Source organism: Halichoeres trimaculatus, unplaced genomic scaffold (assembly GCF_033239565.1).
Source record: "Halichoeres trimaculatus isolate MK-OKI-2021-1 unplaced genomic scaffold, fHalTri1.1 fHalTri1_scaffold_22, whole genome shotgun sequence".
Taxonomy (NCBI): domain Eukaryota; kingdom Metazoa; phylum Chordata; class Actinopteri; order Labriformes; family Labridae; genus Halichoeres; species Halichoeres trimaculatus.
This window is the reverse complement of record NW_027437200.1, coordinates 12329469-12351110: the sequence shown is the minus strand read 5'-3', so window position 1 is coordinate 12351110 and position 21642 is coordinate 12329469. Positions and strand designations below refer to the sequence as shown.

General features: G+C 40.1%; 3 protein-coding genes and 1 non-coding gene across 4 annotated transcripts; 1 reads left to right on the top strand and 3 right to left on the bottom strand.

Moving 5' to 3' along the window:
* Nucleotides 1-438: 438 nt before the first annotated feature.
* haus6 (HAUS augmin-like complex, subunit 6) lies at nt 439-8165 on the bottom strand. The gene is made up of 16 exons (XM_074698850.1): nt 7669-8165; nt 7454-7549; nt 7267-7345; nt 6523-6655; nt 6270-6414; nt 5083-5145; nt 4937-4994; nt 4571-4744; nt 4261-4457; nt 4023-4152; nt 3753-3855; nt 3617-3671; nt 3047-3188; nt 2837-2935; nt 1692-1827; nt 439-1582 (listed from the first exon to the last, which is right to left on the bottom strand). The coding sequence occupies exons 1-16, from the start codon at nt 7809-7811 to the stop codon at nt 876-878; spliced, it is 2460 nt and encodes an 819-aa protein (XP_074554951.1). The 5' UTR covers nt 7812-8165; the 3' UTR covers nt 439-875.
* On the bottom strand, nt 3411-3541 carry LOC141784610 (small Cajal body-specific RNA 8). The gene has a single exon (XR_012597462.1).
* A 380-nt stretch (nt 8166-8545) lies between the features above and the next one.
* On the bottom strand, nt 8546-14075 carry plaa (phospholipase A2-activating protein). Its single transcript, XM_074698878.1, has 14 exons — nt 13843-14075; nt 12929-13122; nt 12750-12850; nt 12434-12554; nt 12037-12204; nt 11749-11884; nt 11396-11565; nt 11142-11293; nt 10831-11050; nt 10680-10745; nt 10526-10597; nt 10282-10389; nt 9412-9582; nt 8546-9270 (listed from the first exon to the last, which is right to left on the bottom strand). Exons 1-14 carry the CDS (start codon nt 13989-13991, stop codon nt 8702-8704), a joined length of 2397 nt encoding a protein of 798 aa, XP_074554979.1. The 5' UTR covers nt 13992-14075; the 3' UTR covers nt 8546-8701.
* Nucleotides 14076-15583: 1508 nt separating this feature from the next.
* On the top strand, nt 15584-21327 carry zdhhc21 (zDHHC palmitoyltransferase 21). The gene is made up of 8 exons (XM_074662466.1): nt 15584-15701; nt 16301-16477; nt 16621-16719; nt 16865-16976; nt 17752-17890; nt 18202-18318; nt 19020-19063; nt 19535-21327. The coding sequence occupies exons 2-8, from the start codon at nt 16324-16326 to the stop codon at nt 19665-19667; spliced, it is 798 nt and encodes a 265-aa protein (XP_074518567.1). The 5' UTR covers nt 15584-15701; nt 16301-16323; the 3' UTR covers nt 19668-21327.
* Nucleotides 21328-21642: the final 315 nt, after the last annotated feature.

Sequence of the window (21642 nt, the reverse complement as noted above, 5' to 3'; positions counted from 1 at the left end):
CCGATCAAGTGCCACCCAATCGTTGTTACACAATAAACATTTTATTTTATTGAGAAAGTAAAATTATCAATTTCCTGCCTACTTTGGGTTATTATAGCCAACTCGACAGACTTTTCTCTATTGCTTCAAGGTTTTATTTCATACGGTCTATGGGTTTTCCCCATTATCTGACGCCACCCATCTACAGGAGAGCGAAATTGCAGATTTTCAGGATAAGCAACAGGTGCAGAAGAAAGCCAGTGTTTGGTTTCTGTGGTCACTTCACCTTAAAGGATTTAACACTGGAAATGCTTTAAAACTCATTTATCAGGCATCCAATTTCATGAACAGATATACCACCTGTAGTAAATCTCCACTAAGAATACTTTCATAGTTCTGTTGTTCATGTGGTCAGCCAGTCCAACACTTTTCAACTTCAGATTTGCTTTAAGTGAAACATGACAAATATCATTACAGATGTTGGCCTTTCATGTTTTATTCTCAAAAGTTAAGTTCAACATTTAACAAATTTTACTTATTAATAACCTGACTTCTTCTGCTCATATTTGCAGTTATAGACCTTCAAAAAGAAGATCACAAGATGATAGTGCAAAGTAAATGCTGAAGAGGAAACACTAGCTCCTGGTGGTCATTTTTCACACTCATACAGGCAAAACATTATGAAGTTAGCAATGAAAATTGTGTTCACAAGTAGAAAGTTTTTTAAGCAGTTCATGACTTTTTAAATTAAAAAGCAACATGTTTATTCTCAGAAAATGTGTTTACATATTACTGAACTGAGTTTTACAAAGATGTGCAAATATTCATGTAAAAATAAAATCCAGAAGACATTTTAAGACGTTCAAGGCTGAACATGAGTTTCTGTGTGAATGTATTTAACATTTCATGTCATCTATTGGGGAGAATGTGATGAGCTTTGGGAGGCTCAAGTCCTGCTTTTTAGGGGGAGGTGTTCCAAGTGTGTCTAAGTCCAGTGAGAAAACCTTGTCCATAGTTGCATTTGACTTTGCAGGCGTCATCAGCCAGTCTTTGTCAAAAGTGGGGACTGCATGGCCTGTCAGGAGACACTCGGGAGCCTTCCTGCTCTCCATGAAGGAGCCATCACCTGCCTGCTGGAGCTGGCTCAGGTGCTGCAGTGCGTTTAGTGGGGAACACTTCCCCTCAGTTTTCAGGGAAGGAAGCGAAAGGTCATCGTCCTCACTCTTTGTATCTAGAGCTTCATCATCGAGGCTCAGCAGACTGTCGCAGCTTGGCATTTCAGGAAGAGTCTCATGAGCAAGGCTGAACATGACGGCACTGCTACCTGTGCCACTTGGGGTGTCGAGGGCTTGAGTTTCAAAGGTGTCCCACAGCAGAGTGGCTCTGAGCTCCTGTTGGCTGACAGGGGGGCTGTGGCTGGTGGCCTCCTGTTTGGTAGTGCTGGTTGCACTCTTGGAAGACTCTGGGCTCAGTGAGACACTGCTGGGCTCATTAAGGGGAGTTAGCCGTCCCATTGTGGGGTCCTCAAATTTTTCTGATCGTCCCCTTTTCTCAGCTTCGTCTTCCTCTAGTGCTTTACGCCAGGAGCTCTTGACATCCCTGACTACAGAAAAGAGAATTTCAAACACTGATCAAACTGCATGGCTAACACATCATTCTTCTTCACTTTGAACACAACCTTGTTTAATCAAATACAACAGAAGAGAACTCACTGAGGCTCTCAGGTGTTCGGGCCAGCTGCTTCCTGGTAGAGAAAGGATCTCCATGAAGAGTGCTCAGAAGACCTTCCAAATCCAGACCTCTGACCCTGCTGTCTGAAGGGCTGGTTGTAGTAACTGCATCTGCAAACTAAGACACACTTCACTCAAGATTGAGTCCAAACATGACCTTAATGTTTGTCACTTTTTTTATTCCATTTAAAGGGATAGTTCAGTTTTTTTGAAGTGGGGTTGTATGAGCTCTATGTGACCACTAAGGACATTAGATACAGTAGAAAGTTGTCTCCTCTCCCTGAGTAAGACACAGACTGTAATCGCTGGTGACGAGGAAATAGGGGCTAACAGGGAAATACCGTACCAGATTCAAAGGCTACAAACATCCAGATTTCCCTGCTCTTCTGAATTCTGGAGTGTCCTGTAACAGCAACAACAACAACAGTCGTGGCAGCAGTAACACTCAGCATCTTGATGTTCAGAGTCCGTGGATGTTTCCTCTGTAAAACTTTCAGTCGCCATCTGTAGCAGCTCTTCTTCTGTGTACTCCGGTTCGTACAGGTATCCTTTTGGTTCCAAAGTGAATGGAACTTCACTGTCGCTGTCAAAGTCACTCATTTTGAATTTCCTACGCTGCATCACAATCCTTAGAGTACAAACAAAAGAATTACGATACTTGATCAAACTTACATGAGGCTACAACCGGCGCCTGAAGCATAGCTTGTTTACATTCCCTACAGCTGAAAGGAGGAGGGGGGACGAAGCGCACTAGCGCTGCGCGGAAGGACACGTGACCAGTTAGTTAGGTCTGGATAAATGTTTATATTTCCAAAGACTTAATGCACTTAAAAAACATTACATGTAGCGTACTCTTAAACTGTGGTATTACTTTTTGATTTTAGTTCTTGTAGGCAGAGGAAATAGCCTTTGAATTTGGTACGGTCTTTCCCTGTTAGTGCCTATTTCCTCGTCACCATCGATTACAGTTTGTGTCTTACTGAGGGAGAGGAGACAACTTTCTACTGTATCTAATGTCCTTAGTGGACACATAGAGCTCATACAACCCCACTTCAAAAAAACTGAACTATCCCTTTAAATATCTTCACAGAAAAACAGGATTGTTCATTTTTTGACACTTTTCATACCTGATCAGCCAAGTTATCACACTCCATGTTCAGTATTTGACTCTTGTTCTTAGTGGGACCGGCTTTTGGACGAACACGGGCGGTTTTCCTCACACTGGCCTAGAAACGGGCATACGAGTAAATAGTTTGCGGAAGGCTTCATGTATGGGAATTTGAACGCATTTAACAGAAGTCTGATGTCAAACAGAGTTGTTAAATTTAAATACGTGCCTGAGGTGGTGGTGCAGATGGAGCAGTCACAGGGGGAGCTGGAGGAGTGTCTAACAGCCAGTCCAGAGATGTATTCGCTCGTGATGATGCTACAGCAGTGACAACAGGATCTTCAATCGTTTCAGCTGTTTCTGGGGAAGGGCTGATTTAAAAACAAAGCGCTGGGTTAGACAAGTTTCTTGCTTTTTGCACATTATATAGAAATGCAATAGTGGCCAAAATATTTTGGCCACTGTTGCATTTCTTTGAATCTCAACACTTCACAATCAAGACTAAAGCCTTGGTGCTTAAATCTTCCTCTTTGGTTTTAAAAATCATATAAGCTCTTAAATGATTTTAGAATAACTTAGCATGTATAAGTAAGAAGTGTCTGCCCCGTATCTGTCCGTGGCGATTTCTCTCAATTCGCCTCGGTCATCAGAGAGCATGGATACTGTAGGGAGGACTAGTGGTGGACAGAGCACAGCTCAGGTCTGCCCAGGTATCTGCCCCCCATCAGAAGACAGCACTTCAGTAAGTCTTAAAGTAAAGAATACACTTTCACTGACTGGTGTGCAAGGATTAAATTACCTCATTATGGGAGATGAATCAGGTTGGAGGACTTTACTCTCAGCAGGCTTCTCTTCTGAAGACGAAAGTGAAGAAAAAACAAATCTTCACACGAGTTCAATCAAACACGATATGAATGCACTTATATGTTACTCACCAAGAAGTGATGCAGAGAACTGGGAGAAGATGCTGCTTCTGTAAGAAGCATCAGCAGCTGGTTCAAAAGACAGTGGAGCCATTGGTGAGAGGAAACCAAGAGCCTGAAAACCAACAAAACACAAAACTTTACACCATTGGTTAAATGTATTTGCAGCCGATAGGTTGGTTTACAAGAAAAAGTTTGTTCCATTCATTAAATTGATTATGATTTTACAGTTATTTGTTAAAAGCTGAAGTTAGAAGAGTCCCTATTAAAAATCTAACTCACAGGGTCTTCATCCAGGAAAGAGACTAAGGGCACATCTTTAAGGGTATCCATCCACCTCCTGTCCCACTCAGCCTCCAACTCTCTGATGTTACCCCTGACCTCAGGAATCCCTTCCTTTGAAATCTTCTGCCTGAAATAGAAAAAATAACTTCAGTTATACACCAAGAGGTGTTTCAGCAAATCTGAGCAGTTGGAGAATGCGTCTCTTTCTAAAAACAGATTGTGGCTCTGTGTGTACCTGATGAGATGGAGGTCCTGTAGCACACGGGACATCTGCTGACACTTCTCCTGCAGCTGCTTGGGACCAATCTGAGGTTTGGGGGCCTGCGAGACTTGACAACGCTCCTCCCTCAGAAGCTGGAGCGAGTGGTTCGTCAGCTCCAACACACTCAGGAGGTTCAGCTGGCCAGACTCGTACACGTTCCCTGAACTCAACTGAAAAATAAAGATTACGATCATCAGGCACTGGATTTGGGAGAAATTCTGTGCTTTGTTTTGTGAACATCGAGCCAAAGTTGTTACACAACCAACTGAATCATTTCCCTCACCTGGTTTGGGAGCTGTTCAACTCTCTCCAGCAGAGTCCGGGGTATTTTGATGACTCGGTTTGTTCCATCCAGGATGTGTTGGTCTACGTCCCCCTTCAAAACACTTTCCACTGCCTGCTGCTCCCCGCTGGTGGATGACAGCATTTCATCAATGGTTGACCACAGGGACCGCACCTTAAGATAAACATTTATGAAAACCATTAGTCAGCAAAGTGAAAATGCATTTCTTTTAAAACTTGTTCCAAGTTGAATGATTCAACAACATTCACTCTCGGAAAACTGTGATGAGAAGAGCAGAGATTGAATGGGAATCACAAGCCATATCTTGTGTTTTGAATATTTTCCTTCAGATAAATCATCACTTACTCTTTTAGTCTTCTCAGCTGCAGAAGCTCCTTCTTGCGTAACATCGCTGTTGAAACGCCTGAAAGAAATATAGCTGTGTTGTTAAATCTGTTTAAGAACATGAAAGTCACAAGAACTGGTAAACAAGGATAAAAAGTCAAACATACTTGAGAAGCTCATCATATCTAGCTCCTTCTTCTCTGGCATCTCGCTTTGACTTCACCAGAACTCTTTAAAAGAGAGGAAGAAGAAAAGATGAGACACTTGTTAAATTTATAAAAAGGAAAGGAAAACATTAGGCTTTCAACATGCAATACAATAGAAATATCTACGATTAAGAGATTGGAATGGGCACCAAATCTCTGGTTTTGCATCTTTGCAACTGACTTTTTACCGTCAGCTGAAACCAGCTGACTTGAATTAACACAGCTGCAATCATTTCACTAGAAACCAGCTGGGCTTCAACCAATCAGCTATGACACAAAGCTGAAAGAGAAATGCTTCGGGACAACTGTCCTTAAAGATATGATTTATCTTCCCTTGAATGATTTTATGTATTTCCTCAAAATGGAAAAGATAAATCTAACAGTGAAGGGCAATTCTAGCGTTATTTTTAAAAAATGGAATTGTTTTTGTGACTATTTTCAATCATTGCCAGTCTTTCCAATGAAGAACCCCCCCCCCCCCCTTTTTTTGTCTTCTCAGCAAATGCTTATTTGGTAACCTCCTTTTAATGTATTTATTATATTATTCAATATATAATTAAAATTATATTTTATTTTATGTAAGTATGTATATATATATATATATATATATATATATATATATATATATATATATATATATATATACACATATATATACACACACACATATATATATATATATATATATATATATATATATATATATATATATATATATATATATATATATATATGTATATTTTTTTTGATGTTTTATAATTTTCTTTGAATGCAGAGACAATGGGTTTTGTTAGGGGAAAAAAACAGAAAAAAGAGAGCATTGTACATTTTGAATTTATATTATTGTATTTCATTTGATTGTGTCTCCAATAAAAAAATAATATTAAAAAAAAGGAAAAAAAAAAAGGATATGATTTATAATTTTACCACAGTAACCTGTTTAATAGATGTCCCTCAGTGTTTCACCTGTATTAATAGCGGAGGTTGGGGTGTGGATTATTGTTCAAGCCATGCAGTGCAGGTGGTAATTCAGTTTGAGCTATGTTCAACTTCACAGAGGACTGTTGAGCACAAAACCACCACTGCACAAGAATTTGATAGAGGGGTATCCTGTACCATTTGACACTCAACATGAAAATTTTACTTACTGAGTTCGTTTCTGGTACTCATGGAGAAAACGATCCTGGTCCACTGCAGCTCTCAAAAACCTGGAATAGACTGGGTTGAGTCTCTTCATAGCCATGTCAAAAGAAGAGGCAGGTACAGCTGCAACCTCAGGAACCCAGCTGTCATCTGATGGAGAAAAGATTCAAGCTGACTTGATGCAAAATTCAAGACACATTTTCAAAGAATTTAAAGTCACATGAACTGATTCACAATTTCAGTTTTAAGTGTGCCTACCTGTGGTGAATGTTTTCATTTCCTGTAGCATGACATGGTTGGCCAAATGTAGCATTAAGCTCACAAACTTGGGTCCTCCAGGTGAGAGGAACAAGGATGCTACAACTTTAGATCCTGCATTTGCAGTTTCGTCCTGCATAGAAACAAACATGCAAACAAAATTAATTTGCTGACTTATTAAACAGCTGATTTTAGAGGTCTAAACTAATTTCAGCCCAGGAATGTTGGGGGTGTTTCAACCAGTAAAAAAGGGAGACAACTAGGGCTGAACAAATAATCGAATTTAAATCGACATCGCAATGTAACAGAGTGCAATTTTTAATTTGCAGAGTCTGCAATTTAAAAAAATGAAATAAAAAAAAAGTTTCATGTACGTAGACCTGGAGGGGACAAAGTAACTTGTGCTCCTTCTTCCTTAAAACAAGCAAAATCGTTAGCCTCAAGCTGAAGACATCACTAACCACTTTGTAGAAAACTTACAAGACATCCAAAGACAGGTACAAAGGTCAATCTCAGTGATTTTCTTTAGAGCACACGGGGAGATTGGAGTGCTGCATGACTTTTTTATGATCAGTAGATCCTGTCTTGTATCATCTTGTCAAGTAGTGTGTCTCAGATCTTTCTTTTTATGAGATTAATCATTTCATGACATCCAAAACTACCCACCATTGTTTGAGGCAACAACGAGAAAAAGAAGTAAACACCAGAAAGGCAGATGACAAAAACACAGCTTGGCTTTCTTACCATTATTTCTCGCAGCCAGGCACAAGTGACTTTGCGGAATTCGGCATCTGCTTTGTGATCCAAAATGGGCCAGCAGTGCCTAACCAATAAAAAAATAAAATAAAAAAATAAAATACATATTCCAATGAATATACATCCGGTGATCCTTTATGTTAGTACATGTGGTTAATCTGTCCTTTATCTGTACCTGTAAGCCTCGTTGAATCGTGCTGGGTTGAGCTTCAACAACAGGAAATGTGTTACGATGTAGAAGGCATCTTTGTTTGGTTTGTCAAACATATTCCTGTTGGTGATACAATCACATAATGGGAAACATCAACAGCTCTGTATGTCACTGTTTAAAACGGTTAAAACAAGCATCACGGCGTATTTAAATGATTAAGTTGGTAAAAGCACACTTACGGTCCAAGATTTATGTGTTTGACGTTTATGTTGGTTTTACCGGCGACAGTAGCCATCGCAGTGTCTGGCTGGAACCCCAGCCCAAGAAGAGAAAACCACAGGTATTTGCCATTCTTTTTCTGCAGTAAAACCGGGTTCGCCATTATTCCGTAGTGAAAACGCAACCTCAAACTCCCTAAGCTCGTCTGGCTCTCTTTAGTATCAAAACTGTCCGTGTTATCAAAAGAACAGTTACCCGACTAGCTGTTCCGCTAACTACAAAGTTAACTGCTAACTAACTTAGCCACCGATTTTACTCTAGTTTTTCCACGTAGATTTAACAAACCATATTGAAATTTAAACGCACAAACAAAAGGGAGTTATAGATATATAGCACTAAATTTAATTCCATGTCGCATAACTACATATTTGTTGAACTGTTTTTACTCATTTTAGTAAACAGCGTCACAACTGAGCAGCATCAACGCCAACCGCCAATTTTCCAAAATGTACCCGGATGTTGTTAACAAGTAGTTCCGGTTTAATTTTTTTTCCTTCCAAACTTTATTTCGTCAAATTGAAATCCACGAGATTAACCACTTAACCTAATATCCAAAAGTAGATTCAACAAGTATTACTGTGTATTCAATCGGTCTGTAAAACTTCCCAGTTAGCCATTCTAGTTTGCTACCAGGCTAAATAGAAAAAAAAAGTGGGAAATAAAAACAAGCATTGAAGTCGACTGCTCCCACGTTGAGACTTGATTATCTAAAGAAAAACACAAAGCTTTTTGACTGAATAATGGCTTATTTCTCTAGTCACTTTTAATAAAACAATATTCTATCATCACAAAATATGCCCAGCCCTAAAATGTGTCTTGTCAGAGAATATTGAAAATGCAATAATAAAAACACAGGCTAGGTGTATGCAGTAGTGCCAATAAGTGTTGAATTTTTTTTTATTGCAGAACAAACAAGTATTTGTCTCCACCACAACTGTTAAAGCAGAAGAGAGTAATAGTAGGAAACAAGTGCTCTTTTTCTAATCATTCACATCATTGTATTTCTTTTAAAACCAGCTGGCAGCACTCCCCAACCTTCGATGGATCAGACACTGATGAGTACTTGGAAATTTGAGAGTTGACCCCCAGCGAACGAGCCAGGTCCTTGGCTGCCTGGTCTGAAGCCACAATGGTTCCCAAGGCCACCAGCAGCCTAAAAACAGCCTCTTTGTCTTGAACGGTCTCCAGAGCTCTGCTGGCCACAGACAGGCACTGAGCCTTGGCTTCTAGATCAGGTTGGCTGTGCAGGCAGCCAGCATAGTTAAGTACCAGAGTGGCCAAGGCAATGTGGATATTCTTATTGCAGACAGAGGCCAAGTCAGCGACACGTGAAAGCACAGTTTCACGCTGAGCAATGAGGAGGGCTCGGCCGTGCCTGCCGCTAAAGCAGTTACACAGAGTCCGGAGGGCTAGCATCTGGTTAGCAGGACGCCCCTCAGGCCTCATCAGGCTCAGCAGGTGGTTACACAGCTGGACCCCCTCTGCCTCACCACAGAGGCTCTCGTTTACCTGCGGGTGTCTCACAGCCAGCCTCATAATGTCCAGAACAGGAAACACGATGTCTAGGATCCAGAGGGACAGAGAAGAGACACTGATGAGAATTTACAAACTTAAGAACATTAAGTCTTGCTAAGTTTTCGGTTTCTAACAAATTAATTCCAATTTATCAATGATAAAACAACTATTTTTGGATTCTATCGTACCCTCAGGCCAGTGAGACGCCTTCCAGAGCAGGCTGATCTGTTGGATGGTTGGAGGGGATTTGGAGGGGCTGGAATCACACACGGACATCAGCAGCATCTGAAGGCTTTCCAGAACTTCTTCAGAAAGCTTGTGCTCCTGAGGGGCGCCTCCATTCAGTTCCTTTAACTTGGCTGTCAGAGGAAAAATAAATTACTGAATCGCTAAAGCAAAATGAACCCTGGGACCTTGCCCCCCCCCCCCCCCCCCCCCCCCCCCCCCCCAAAAAAAAAGGTAAATTAATAAAGTGCATACACAAAATACACAATAGAGATGTCATCGCCAAAATCCTCTTTGAAAGATTTTTGTCATGCAGAGCTGAAAAATCTACTTAGATCAATGAAATTTAATGGGATAGTTTTATAGGGGTTGTTTTTGAAGTGAGGTTGTTGTCAACAGTCAGTGCTTCACTCACTGTGGATGCCATCAGCTCTGCCCCTTTGTTAAAAAAGAGAGAGCCAGAGAGCAGAAACAAAACAAAATTCCCAAAGCAGGTACATGTTATTGTGTCTACAATCCACTGATTACTTTCAATGGTTTTGGAGAAGACAGAAATACAACCCAACTAAAGAATAAGTGACTCTGACAAGTGTAACAGATTTTTCAGAGGAGGAAGAAACCAAAAAAAAAACAACCTCCAGGCTAAATGGAAAGCAGGTGACAAACGTTACCGGGGGTTGTCACTGTAAATCTTACCCTAGCCTAAAGAAATATCTTTTGTACTCACTGTTTTGATTCTTATGTAATAATTCTTGGATAAATGCAAATAGATAAATATTTTTGATAGCCTGATAAATGCAACGCTAAATGGTCTGCCATATCTAAGAACTCACCAATGATCTGCGTGGCATTGGCTTGCTCAAAGGTCACACCATCAGTCTTGGGGAAGTAGATGTTGGTCGACTTCTGTCTAAGAGCTGCTGAGGAGTAGGCACCTCCTCCTGCAGAGTAAAAGAAAGTTTGATCCAATGAACTCAAAAGTGCAATATTAAAAAGATGACCACAGATGACAAGCACATTCATGGGTCAACTATGTTCCAGCTGGTAGTAAATATGTTCTGTTTGGTAATGAGTCACCTGTGAACGGATCTGCCACCCCTACAGGAGCACTTGGGTTTGGACCTGACCCTGGGATATAGCGTCCTGAGCCTGTGGGAGAAAGACAGCTGTGAAAAAACACATCTTGTGCTTGTAAGGAAGCAAAACATTCTTTAGGATAATCATGTTTAACCTGTGAAGGGATCTGCTCCAAAGGCTGATCTATCATCTGAAGACCCGGGGATATACCTAGCTCCACCTGTCAACAAACAAGAAAAATTTATAATATAAATACTGCAATAAAACATATGCAGTATGTCACAGTATCCATCTTTGGGTCTCACCAGTGAATGGGTCGCCACCAGCTGGCTGCGCTGGTCCCACCACATGGCCTTTGGTGTTTTCAATTATAAAATTGGCAACCTGGTCGAGGAACATGGGGCTGAGGTCATTCTTCTGCAAAAAGTTGTGCGCTGTCAGCCAGGGGTCCTCTGACACGTTGTAAGGCAGCTTCATGGATGGCCCACCTTCGTTCACATCGATGGTGAAGACGTAGTCATATTCCTGAGAGGAGATCAGGAGGCATCTGCAGTTGGTCACAACTATCTCACTGAGTATGGCATGCGTTGATTTGTCTACAAGCTATTTGTCCTACCTTTCCTTCATAAACCACACTCTTTGATGTCTGTTGGTTGGAACCTCCAACTACATCTCCGATTTTCATCCAGCGACCGTCACTGACACTCCACTGATACGCCTCCACCTTCTGTCCATCTTTAATCAGACGTGTCTGCCCATCCCGATTCCCTAGAGGAAATAACCAAGCAAAGCATACAGTATCTCAAAAATGCTGGTTGGATAGGAAATGTTTGACATGCAGATGAAACAGATGTCAGTTTATGTTCTCACCAGGCTCATTAAGGTGTTCTCTTCCAGGAAGATCCTCCATTTTGATGTCTCCAAGGTCACCTGTCTTTGGGTCGATTGTGGCTTTGGAGAGTTCATCCTCGAAGGCCTGCAGGTCCTCTGCACTTGCCATGCGGGCCTCGACTTCTGTAAACACTCGAATAATGCCATCACTGGGAGCAGGAGAGAAGCACTGAGGTTAGCCACAAAACTCTATTATGGACAGGAGAAATTATGTTATGCGGAAAAGATGGGGTTTTGTGGTGACCATAGCTTCCATGCATTACTATGTACCAGAAAATTAAGTTTATGATGACAGAATGACCATGTAACTGGTTCAAATAGAGTTCTTTTACCTTGCTCCAACAACTATATCACCATTAGGAAGAATACAGCAGCACCACACAGACTGAGCAGGCATGCGAATGGTCTGAGTGCATTCTCCTTTCTTCCATATCCTCAAAGTCCTGTCCTCTCCTGTGCTTACAAAATCTTAAGAGAAAACATCAGTCTGAGTCAGAGTTCGCTATCTTACAGGGGAATAAATGGATGCTGGTTCAATAAATAAATCAAGCAGCAGCTGCTGGCCTCAACGATGCTGCAAAGCTCACTTTCGCTTTAAATATTTATAGAAATGAACTAACCTTCACTATTGGGGAAGACAGCTAGGCTGTAGATGTAGTTGGTGTGGCTGTAATACACTTGTACACATTCCCCTGTCACAAGCCACCTTCGGATACTTGTGTCGTTGCTGCAGGAGAAGAACTCAGCACTGCTGATTACAGCAAGACCTCTAACACAGTCTTCATGGCCTGAAATTTAAAAACATAAAGGTGTCAGTTAATTTAAAACATTGAGGGATCAACAGATAATTGGTTTACATGATTTTGGTTTAACAAAAGTAATACTCTTCTCTAATGCTACTCAACATCTGCCTGTCACAGAGGGTCTATTACCTTTTTAAATGAAAAAACTATTGGGTTTTTATCACATTTCATCAGCTTTTCTGGTTGTTCAAATAAAGCCTCTCCAGACTCTCACCTTCATACGTTTTCTCACATCGGCCAGCTTTCCAAAGTTTGATGGTCTTATCTGCTGATCCAGACAGCATAAGGCCTTGTTCAGGTAGAATGACCACTGCCCAAACTGCTGCAGTGTGGCCCTAAGACAAAGAAGGAAGCAAAGATTTTGCTATGTCATACCAGAGAATCATAGCTTGTTACACCTCAAATCTACTGTAAATAGACTCAACATCATGGCGTGCTTTAATCAATAAAATGTTATGAGTAGTTAGTGTCAGATGGCAGACTTTAACTAGCTGTACCTGAAGGAAACTTTCCTAATTAAGTCAGTATACCTGTAAGGTCATCATGCACTTCTCATTGAGCCACACTTTGGCTGTTGTGTCCCAGGAGCCACTCAGTAGTGTCCCAAACTTCCCAGAGGAGAGCGAGCAAACTGAGGAGAATAAATGAAAGTTAATAAATCGAATCAAAATCAAACCATTTGGTAAATGTACAGTACAAAACAACTCACCAGTGTTTTTGTGACCCTTGAGCATGAAAAGGGGCTGAGGTTGGTCCAGTGTGAAAACACATATGTTATTATCATTTCCACCTGTGGCGATAAGTCCTCGAGGATATGTCTCACTTGGTGCTATCATGCATACACAGGATACAAAATTTGTGTGACCGGACATACAGTGCATCTCTGTGAAGCGCATGTCAGGGCTGTCAGGAGAGGAGAGAGAGAGAGCAAAGTCATCTTTATGCTTGTACACCTCAATCTGCTGTATCTTCTGACTGTCTTTCAATAAAATGTGCATCTGTTGCTCGACTTTTGCACTTAGTATTCCCCAATACACCAGATGATCGGCTCAACTCTACTTCGGTGGAGATCTCCCAAAAGCGGCTTCTGGACAAGACAGTTATAGCATCACCTACAGGCCTGTGCCAGTGCTTACTACAGCGGTTTCAGTCCCTCGGCGTTTCCGTGTAAACGAAGATTTTTTTCTACTGTGTTTTCACTGCGTTTTAGCGTTGTTGTGTAAACGTGTAAACGTGTAAGTAGTCACTTGCGTGTGAATCAGTGGGGCCCAGAGCGATGAGAATGATCAGTCAATGAACCCAAAAATGTAATAACATGGGATTCCTCTGAACATAGTGAACTCTAGTATGTAGTCGAACATCAGCGCTGTTTTGAGCGCTGCTCCAGTTGAATGAATGACAAAGCTAAATTATGTACACGTTAGCACTGCCTTTGCTAGCTAACTTAACTATTAAGGTTTATACGAAAATATTACTACTTAATAACTTCATTTGGCTATGCTGGTTGAACGCGACTTTTATTCTGTCAGACAAGTTTCCTGACCTCGAGGTTCATAGTTTAGTCGAATGCACAGTGTTAGACAGGTAAGATGAGAAAGTCTGTAGCATGCTAATGCTAGCTACCTTGAGTTGGGCACCCAGACTCTGCCCGTACGGTCTCTAGACACTGACACGAAAGCTCCCTCTGGAAAAACTGTAGTTGCGAGGCCCCGTACGTCCATTTCGTGGCCCGGGATTGAGCACCTGAGTTTGTATGAGTTTGATGAAGCCATTATATACCGACAATACGATGAAACAACACTGTAGGTGCTCAGCTAAGCGGCGTAGCTGTCAACAAACGCCGGCCGCTAATGCTAGCGGAAGTTGAATTGCGTCACTCATCGCCGTTGAAATTATTTTATTCTGGAATACCCAAAATAAAATTGCAGTAGACAGGAGTTAAAATATATCATCAAGAAAGGTTTTATGACAAATATTTCTGAAAAATGAGAAAAACCTAACGAAACGCTTTGTGGATGCATTACCTATGTGTTACCAGCAGTGGGTAGCAGATTCATGTCCCAGTTGCTGATGGTGCACTATTCTCCCGCTATCACAGACTAACCGACACCTCGAAGGTAACTTCATTAGGCACAGTGACAAGCGATAAAACTCACGAACACGACTAGAAAATTATAGGTAATACATTTTTTTATGTATTTCTAAAAATAATCCATAAAGTTTCCTGTCAAAGAGGACGCCCTCAGGCTACAGCATCACTCTCCACTTAATTCGGGTAATGTATTTTTCCCAAGAGGATACGACCGGCCAGTCCTACAAATATCATCATCAAACGAGGGGAAAGGAAATAAAGACAGACTGGCAACACGCATGGTACAAAGTATTGATGAAAACTGACAGTTGTAATCAATAGTACTGTCTTAACTGACAGTACTTCGAGGAATCAGTTGTTCATTAATGACCAATAATTGAGGGAGTCCATGCTACCACCACAACCACCACCACCACCACCACCACCACCAACAACAACAACAACAACAACAACAACAATAATAATAAAAATTAAACAAGCATATCTTGTGATTTGGGTAAGTAAATTGGGCCCATACCAGAAGTTTGCTTGAAAAAGTGTTCTTTTATCAAATACATTTTTTTTTATTACACATCTTTAATATTAATACCCGACCAGGCTTAACTGGCAAAGAATACGACAAACTTTAACAATTCCTTCTTTGTAAGAAAAGATTTGGCCCCTCGCTACTCTCATGTCTCTCCTGTTTCATTAAATGAAAATATTAAAAACAAAAACTATGAAAAAGTATTTTGCTAATCACAAAGGCTTTAAATGTGGATTGAACGATTTTTTTTGATGATTTTTTTTTGTCTTTTTGTAGTTAAATTAATTTCTGTTTGTTTTTTTCAGTCTTGGTCAGGTCATTATTCTGCTCTACTAATTTTTGTTATACAGTGAAAATAAAACTCCTTGCATTGTATTTAGGAATGTTATCGTGTACATTGCACAAGAAATTAAAAAAAAAATAGAAACATATTTTGTAATATTGTAAATTTTGAGGCTTCGTTTGTTGATGATGAGGGAATTTGATCGTTTTAGATGAGTAGCTACCTACTCCTTTTGTGTAAATCGAGGTTATAGCTGAAGGAGTGTCATTTCACGAACACTGTGCTTTTTGTTTCTTTAAACATCATTCTATATACTTCCTTGTACGTCAATCATCTTTATAATACATTTTTTTCTAATACATGTCGGCGTTTCTAAGTTGTACCATTAATAAGTTAGTGTTTAATGATTACATTAAACTGTTTCAATCATATGGGTGTATCTAGTCTTTTATTTTTAAAGATGGATAAAACCGGAAACGTGATTTTTAAAGCAGGTGGCAAAGCTCCTGTCCAGCCCTGAGAGGCTCGGATGAGGAAGTGTCAACACCGATACGCTCGCTGAATAAGACAGCCTCCAAAAAGTATGTATCATCTTAATTTCATTTCATGTTTCATGAAGGACTCTATAACCCGGGATTTTACAAAATACGAGAGACCGAGAGAGATTTTTTTTAGCGCTAGCCGGGTGATGTTAGCTTACACAGTCAGGCTGTGGTGCCAAGCCCATCGCGGCTGTCAGTGTTATCTAAAGTATGAATGATGGAGCAAGCGAGGTTTAGCAATAATGCGGTTATAGTTGCAGAAAAGAAGAGCTATAATGGTTCTTTATGGTGATTTCGACTACGTTAGATTAGCATGTAATGCTAAAACTATCTGTTTAAGGATGTCAAGATTGTTTAGAGGCACCTGCTTTGTGACATAGTAATAGGCCTGTTGTGATGTCTCATCTCGTGACCGAATAAAATGACCGACAGCTCAGACAGAGACTTTTACAATATGATTACAAACCAACAACAGTGTAACGTGTTTGTCAGGAGCACAAAGTGATCATTGCGTAAGACCAGGGAGATCAAGCACACACTAACCTATTCATGCAGTACCTGGCCTTTATCTGTAGATGTATTTCTGAACATCGTATATAGATTTATGCGACTGTATGTGTATGTGTGGTTCACCGTAGGCTTCCTGAGAGTCCCTGCAGCCATGAAGCTCCGACTACATTTTGTAGTAGACCCCATGGGCTGGCTGTGTATCAGCATGGTGTTTGGGATCTGGCTCTACAACTCCTTCTTCATTCCTAAACTGGTTCTGCTCCCACACTACAATGAGGGACACATTCCCTGGGCTATAGTTGTTTGTAAGTATCCCTGTTTCAACCTAAGGAATGAATTAGCTGCCACACACAAAATTTACTTTCACTGTTGTCGAGCAACCCATAAAAATGACTTAGATTTCTCATCAGGCAACTCACACTTTTATATACATTGTGAATTCTTTCAGGTTATTACATAGCATCAGCTCTCTGCATAGCAGCCCTTTTTAGAGCTTCCACGGCAGATCCTGGCCGTCTTCCCGTGGATCCCAAGATACCTCACTCTGGTATGCATTCAGAAAACCTCCATCACACTTATATCTCACTCCTAAAGCAAATGTGAGTCACCGTTTATGTGAGATTGTGCTTGTTGAACTTATCTCTCATATAGTAAGTACTAATCAACCTTTGGATGCTGTTTTTATGTCACAGAGCGAGAGCACTGGGAGTTGTGCAATAAGTGCAACCTAATGAGACCTAAAAGATCCCACCACTGCAGTCGATGTGGCCACTGTGTACGCAGGATGGACCACCATTGTCCATGGTAGAGATACACACACTATCATTTTAGATTTTAACCAAAACAATAGCCACAGCTTTCATTCTAAAAACAGGTCTACAATTGACAAATGGACAAAATAGTAAAGAAATTCGAAACTGACTCTTTCCTGCCAAACATCTGATGATGCAGAGCCAGATTGATAGTTGTATTTGATGACAGTGGTGCAGTATTTACAGATCCATCACTATAAGCATTCTTTCATGGGGGTGGCCTAACTGGGGTACTGATTTCTGCGGGGGTGATACGAAGTTTTTGTGCTCAAGGCCAAGAATAGACAAAATATTTTAATGATATCTCCTCCAATAATTATCTCCACTTTAATTACTAATGGGTAACTAACTATGACAGCTGCTAATGTATGTAGTTTTTAGGTGCTTGGAGGTTATGAGATAATTGAAATAATTGAACATACTATATATAACTCTTTTGGAGTAATTCTTTAAGAACTCAAGAACCAATGTAAAAAAAAGTGCAGTAGTGAAATGGAAAGACACCTGAGAGTAGTCCATTAAATCAATGCAACGTAACCATTTAACATTTTTAATGTAAACTTTTTGAATACATCTCAAGCATATCTGCAATAACTCAAGCCTTTTTGTTGTATGTTTTCATCTGGGAGCAATTATTTTCATAGAAACTCACAAAATGGAAAATTCTCATGTTTACATCAGCTTCAGTTGAGGTCACATGAGTTTAGTACTGATATCAATCATATGACATGAGATATGACCTGAAACTCTTTCTACTACCTTTCCAGGATCAATAACTGTGTGGGAGAAGACAACCACTGGCTTTTCCTGCAGCTCTGTTTCTACGCTCAGGTCCTCAGTTTGTTCACCCTAGTGCTGGACTTCTGCCAGTACTATTACTTCCAGCCACTGACAGGACTAGATCAGGTACATTTTACAGGAAATATGAATAAATGATATTCTCAGCTGGCAGAGGAAATGCTCTGAAGGCTAGCAGCTTACATTAAGACAAGCAGGTGTTATAATAAGTATTTATAGTATTTGAAAGTCCAAAATATCTGAATGAAATGCTGCATTGCATCCTGGATGATCCAGCTACAACGATATTATTCAATCCTATAATAAGATATGTGTAATGATCAATATTCCAAAAGGAAAACTCACAAGAGAATATTGAGATTAGTGATCAAAGAATATAAAATAAAACCTAACAGAAGTCTGTTTTCCTCTTTTGCCAGGAGAAGTTTACAACCCGCCATGAACTGGCTCTGCTGCGCGTCTCAGCCCTCATGGGTCTGGTCATGTTTGGAGGCATGACCAGCTTGTTTTACACTCAGATGACGGGAATCCTCTCAGTGAGTTCTACAGAATGACAAACAATGACTCATCTTATTTCATATGACACATCCTGCAGTAATTAATTTATCAATTTTCATGTGATTGTGCCTCGCTAAATGTATTTCTTGGCTGGTTGAGCTTCTCAGCATGGCTGTTGTTTGTCGTATCATTTGGCTTGTTTGTTCAATTGATCACAACACCTGTCTTCTAAGAACATTCTAGCTTGCAGCACACAGAGCTGCAGAAAGAACACCTCATAGCACACTAAAATAAAACATCAATGCCAGTAATACTGGGATCAATCCAAGAGATGGAGAGAGAAAGTCTCAGGTTGGGTGTGTGTGTGTGTGTGTGTGTGTGTGTGTGTGTGTGTGTGTGTGTGTGTGTGTGTGTGTGTGTGTGTGTGTGTGTGTGTGTGTGTGTGTGTGTGTGTGTGTGTGTGTGTGTGTGTGTGTGTGTGTGTGTGTGTTGGTAAGCTGGAGCAATTTGCATGCTTTCATCAACAATGATAAGCAGGAATATTTGAAGTCTATACTTAGCCTGCACGATGAGATGAGATGAGAAGCAGGAAACTGTCTTCTTAGGGACAAAGTGTGTACATAGAACTGTCTTCAGAGGATGAGTCTGCTAAATATTGGCTGTGCTTAAACAAATCCCTCAATCACTATAAAGGAGCTTGTTTAATGACTAACTTTGCATTATTTGTGTCCCCTTTCAGGATACAACCACCATTGAGAAAATGGCTCAGTTCTCAAATGAAATGTGAGTCTGTTGAAACCATTTTTTTAAACTAGCAATTTTTTGCTTTTTTTTTGTAACCTTGAAATAATGGTAAACATACAGTTGTCCTGCAAGTTGATGCTCAGAAAATCAAAAGTTTTTCAATTGTGATAAATAACAGGATGTTATTTAGTTGATTTCAGACCCTGATCACATTGAAAGAAATGCTTCAAGGCTGAAAGTTCTATTGAAAAGCTCTTTTTGTGAGTTTTAAGATGGTTAGCTGCACTGCCCACTAATGAAAGCACAGCAATTTTCAATCTTCATGCTAAGCTAAACTAAGCTAAGCTAAGCTAAATCTCAGACTCTGGTTTTCTCATTGAACAGGAATATAAAAGTGGTATAAATCTTTGCTGATTGGTAAACAAGTGAATAAGCACATGTCTCAAACTGTGCTTTTTTAAAAATTGCCTCCATACATGTCTAATATCGTTGTTTCATTTTTAAATCCAGATTTGGCTCAAAAAGATCCTGGCAGTGGGCTTTAGCTGAAGTGTGTGGAACTCGTTGGAAAATCCTATGGCTCATACCACTCCGAAGCAGGCAGCCACTTCAAGCCAGCCACCACTTCCGCACCCACGTGTAGGTCTCTACCACTACAGCACCTCCTACCTGCACAGATGGTAGGAGCTGCCATGATGGAGCACTCTATACACTCTTAGGAATCCATCTGCTCGCCTTCACCATCCTCTTTTTTTGCTCTGGGAGCTTGTTGGCAGCAGTTTTGGTTTATCAGTGGATACTCTAAGCTTTTTTTTAATGCCTTTTCTCTACAAGATCCAGACTGGCAGTAGGGCAAAGAAACACTTGAGGATGTGATGGGAAAATGTTGCTTTTTTACTCACTGTGACTGACACTTTCAGCATATAGAAACCACTTTTAATGGCTTTTTGCCTCTGAAGGATGGACCTCTTCACCGATATGAAGCTGGCTAAAGGGACCCCTCTCAGGTTATTTCAATAAGCCTTTACTGCTGACCTTTAATCAACTACAGACAGGACTATGGTAACTACAGTGTGTCTCGAGAAAGGCTTTTTTTAGGTGTGTGCCTTGTTTCTTTTAACAGTCTTTTTATTTGTAATGCACAGGTGTGGTGTATTTGCTTTATGTTTTTAAGTTGGCACCAAGTGAGGATCTAAGTTCTTTAAATTGATGATCCATTGATGATTTATGAATGTTTTCCTGTATCAATTTCTGAACAATATATCTCTATTGATAATTAATGAACCTCGGCCACAGAACAAAGTACCTAAGTTGAATAAGGTCATTAGGGGATGGATATATGTCTGACTGAGAGACGTGCAATAGCAAGCAGAGCGTTTAAAAGTCCAAGTCCACGATTAGGCACAAATTTATACTATCAAGCAAAGGTTGTATATAAGTCATAGACTAATCTGCTGTACAAAAGCTGTGTTTTCTGTTTGTGAAATTCTAAACAAAAAGGTTTAAATGTCCTCAAAAATCAGATAGTGTTCCTTTTCAAAGAAAAGTTTGAAGTTCAGGAAAAGCACCTTTGATTTTACGCTTTTATGGTATCATACGAAATTTAAAATCAGCTGGTCATCACAGAGTTAGCTGGACTTAGCATGGACATGGAAAAAACTGAATGTTCCAGCTTTTGTTTTTTTGTTCTCAGGTTTATGTTTGCATTGAACTAGATGTAACATGTTACTAAGTTAAATGCTTGTTAGTAAAACTTGTTACACTTGGTCAAAGCAAGCCTCTGCTCCCTGTTGTTGTTCTGAGGCATGCTAGTTGCATGCTAGCAGTAGCTTTTAGCAACACACTTACTGATTTATTTTACTCATTAACATGTTACATCTTAATGTGTAAAAATGGAATAGTAAAAATTACAGGTTGAGTTTTTTAGGAGCTTCTGTCTTAGCTGAGTTAACTATCTGTTGACACGTTACCCTTCATCAGTAGACAGTTAATTAGCCTAGCATAAAAGACATAAAGTCCATAAGTAACACAACCTTAGCTGTTCAACTTTTGACAGATAAAGTAAGACACCAGTGTTTTTTCACTGAGCTTGTTGTAGTTGGGATTATTTGTCTTTGGCTAAAACAAGTCCAGCTGCTTTATCCGGTTTCAAGTTATTTAGTTAAACTGTGCTAGCTGACAGTTCTCTGTAGCTTTTATCAACAGACTCATAAGCTTTTTGTTGTATTTATGCAAAGCTAATTAGGACTTTTAGCCACAGACTCACTAACCCAGCTCACTTAATATTTCCCTCTCTTTTTTTTTAACAAATGAATTTTAAAAAGGTTGAATTTTGATTGGTTTGTCTTTTGAGCCAGGCTTGGTAAGCTTTCTGCTGGTGAGCTAGTGCCTATATCTGCATTCAATATTTGAAGCAAGCTATTGATCAGAGATGGCCTACGTTAATATGAGAGACCCTTGAAAGACACAACTTAATCATTTCAGTCTTTGGACAGATTGAACAAGATATACGCAAATGTTAAGTGAGTTAAGTAAGCTAATGTACTTCCTTCTGTTTCAGTCATTGTGCTAAGCTATGCTAACTGCCCACTGTCTAAAGCTTATTAGAACAATACAGC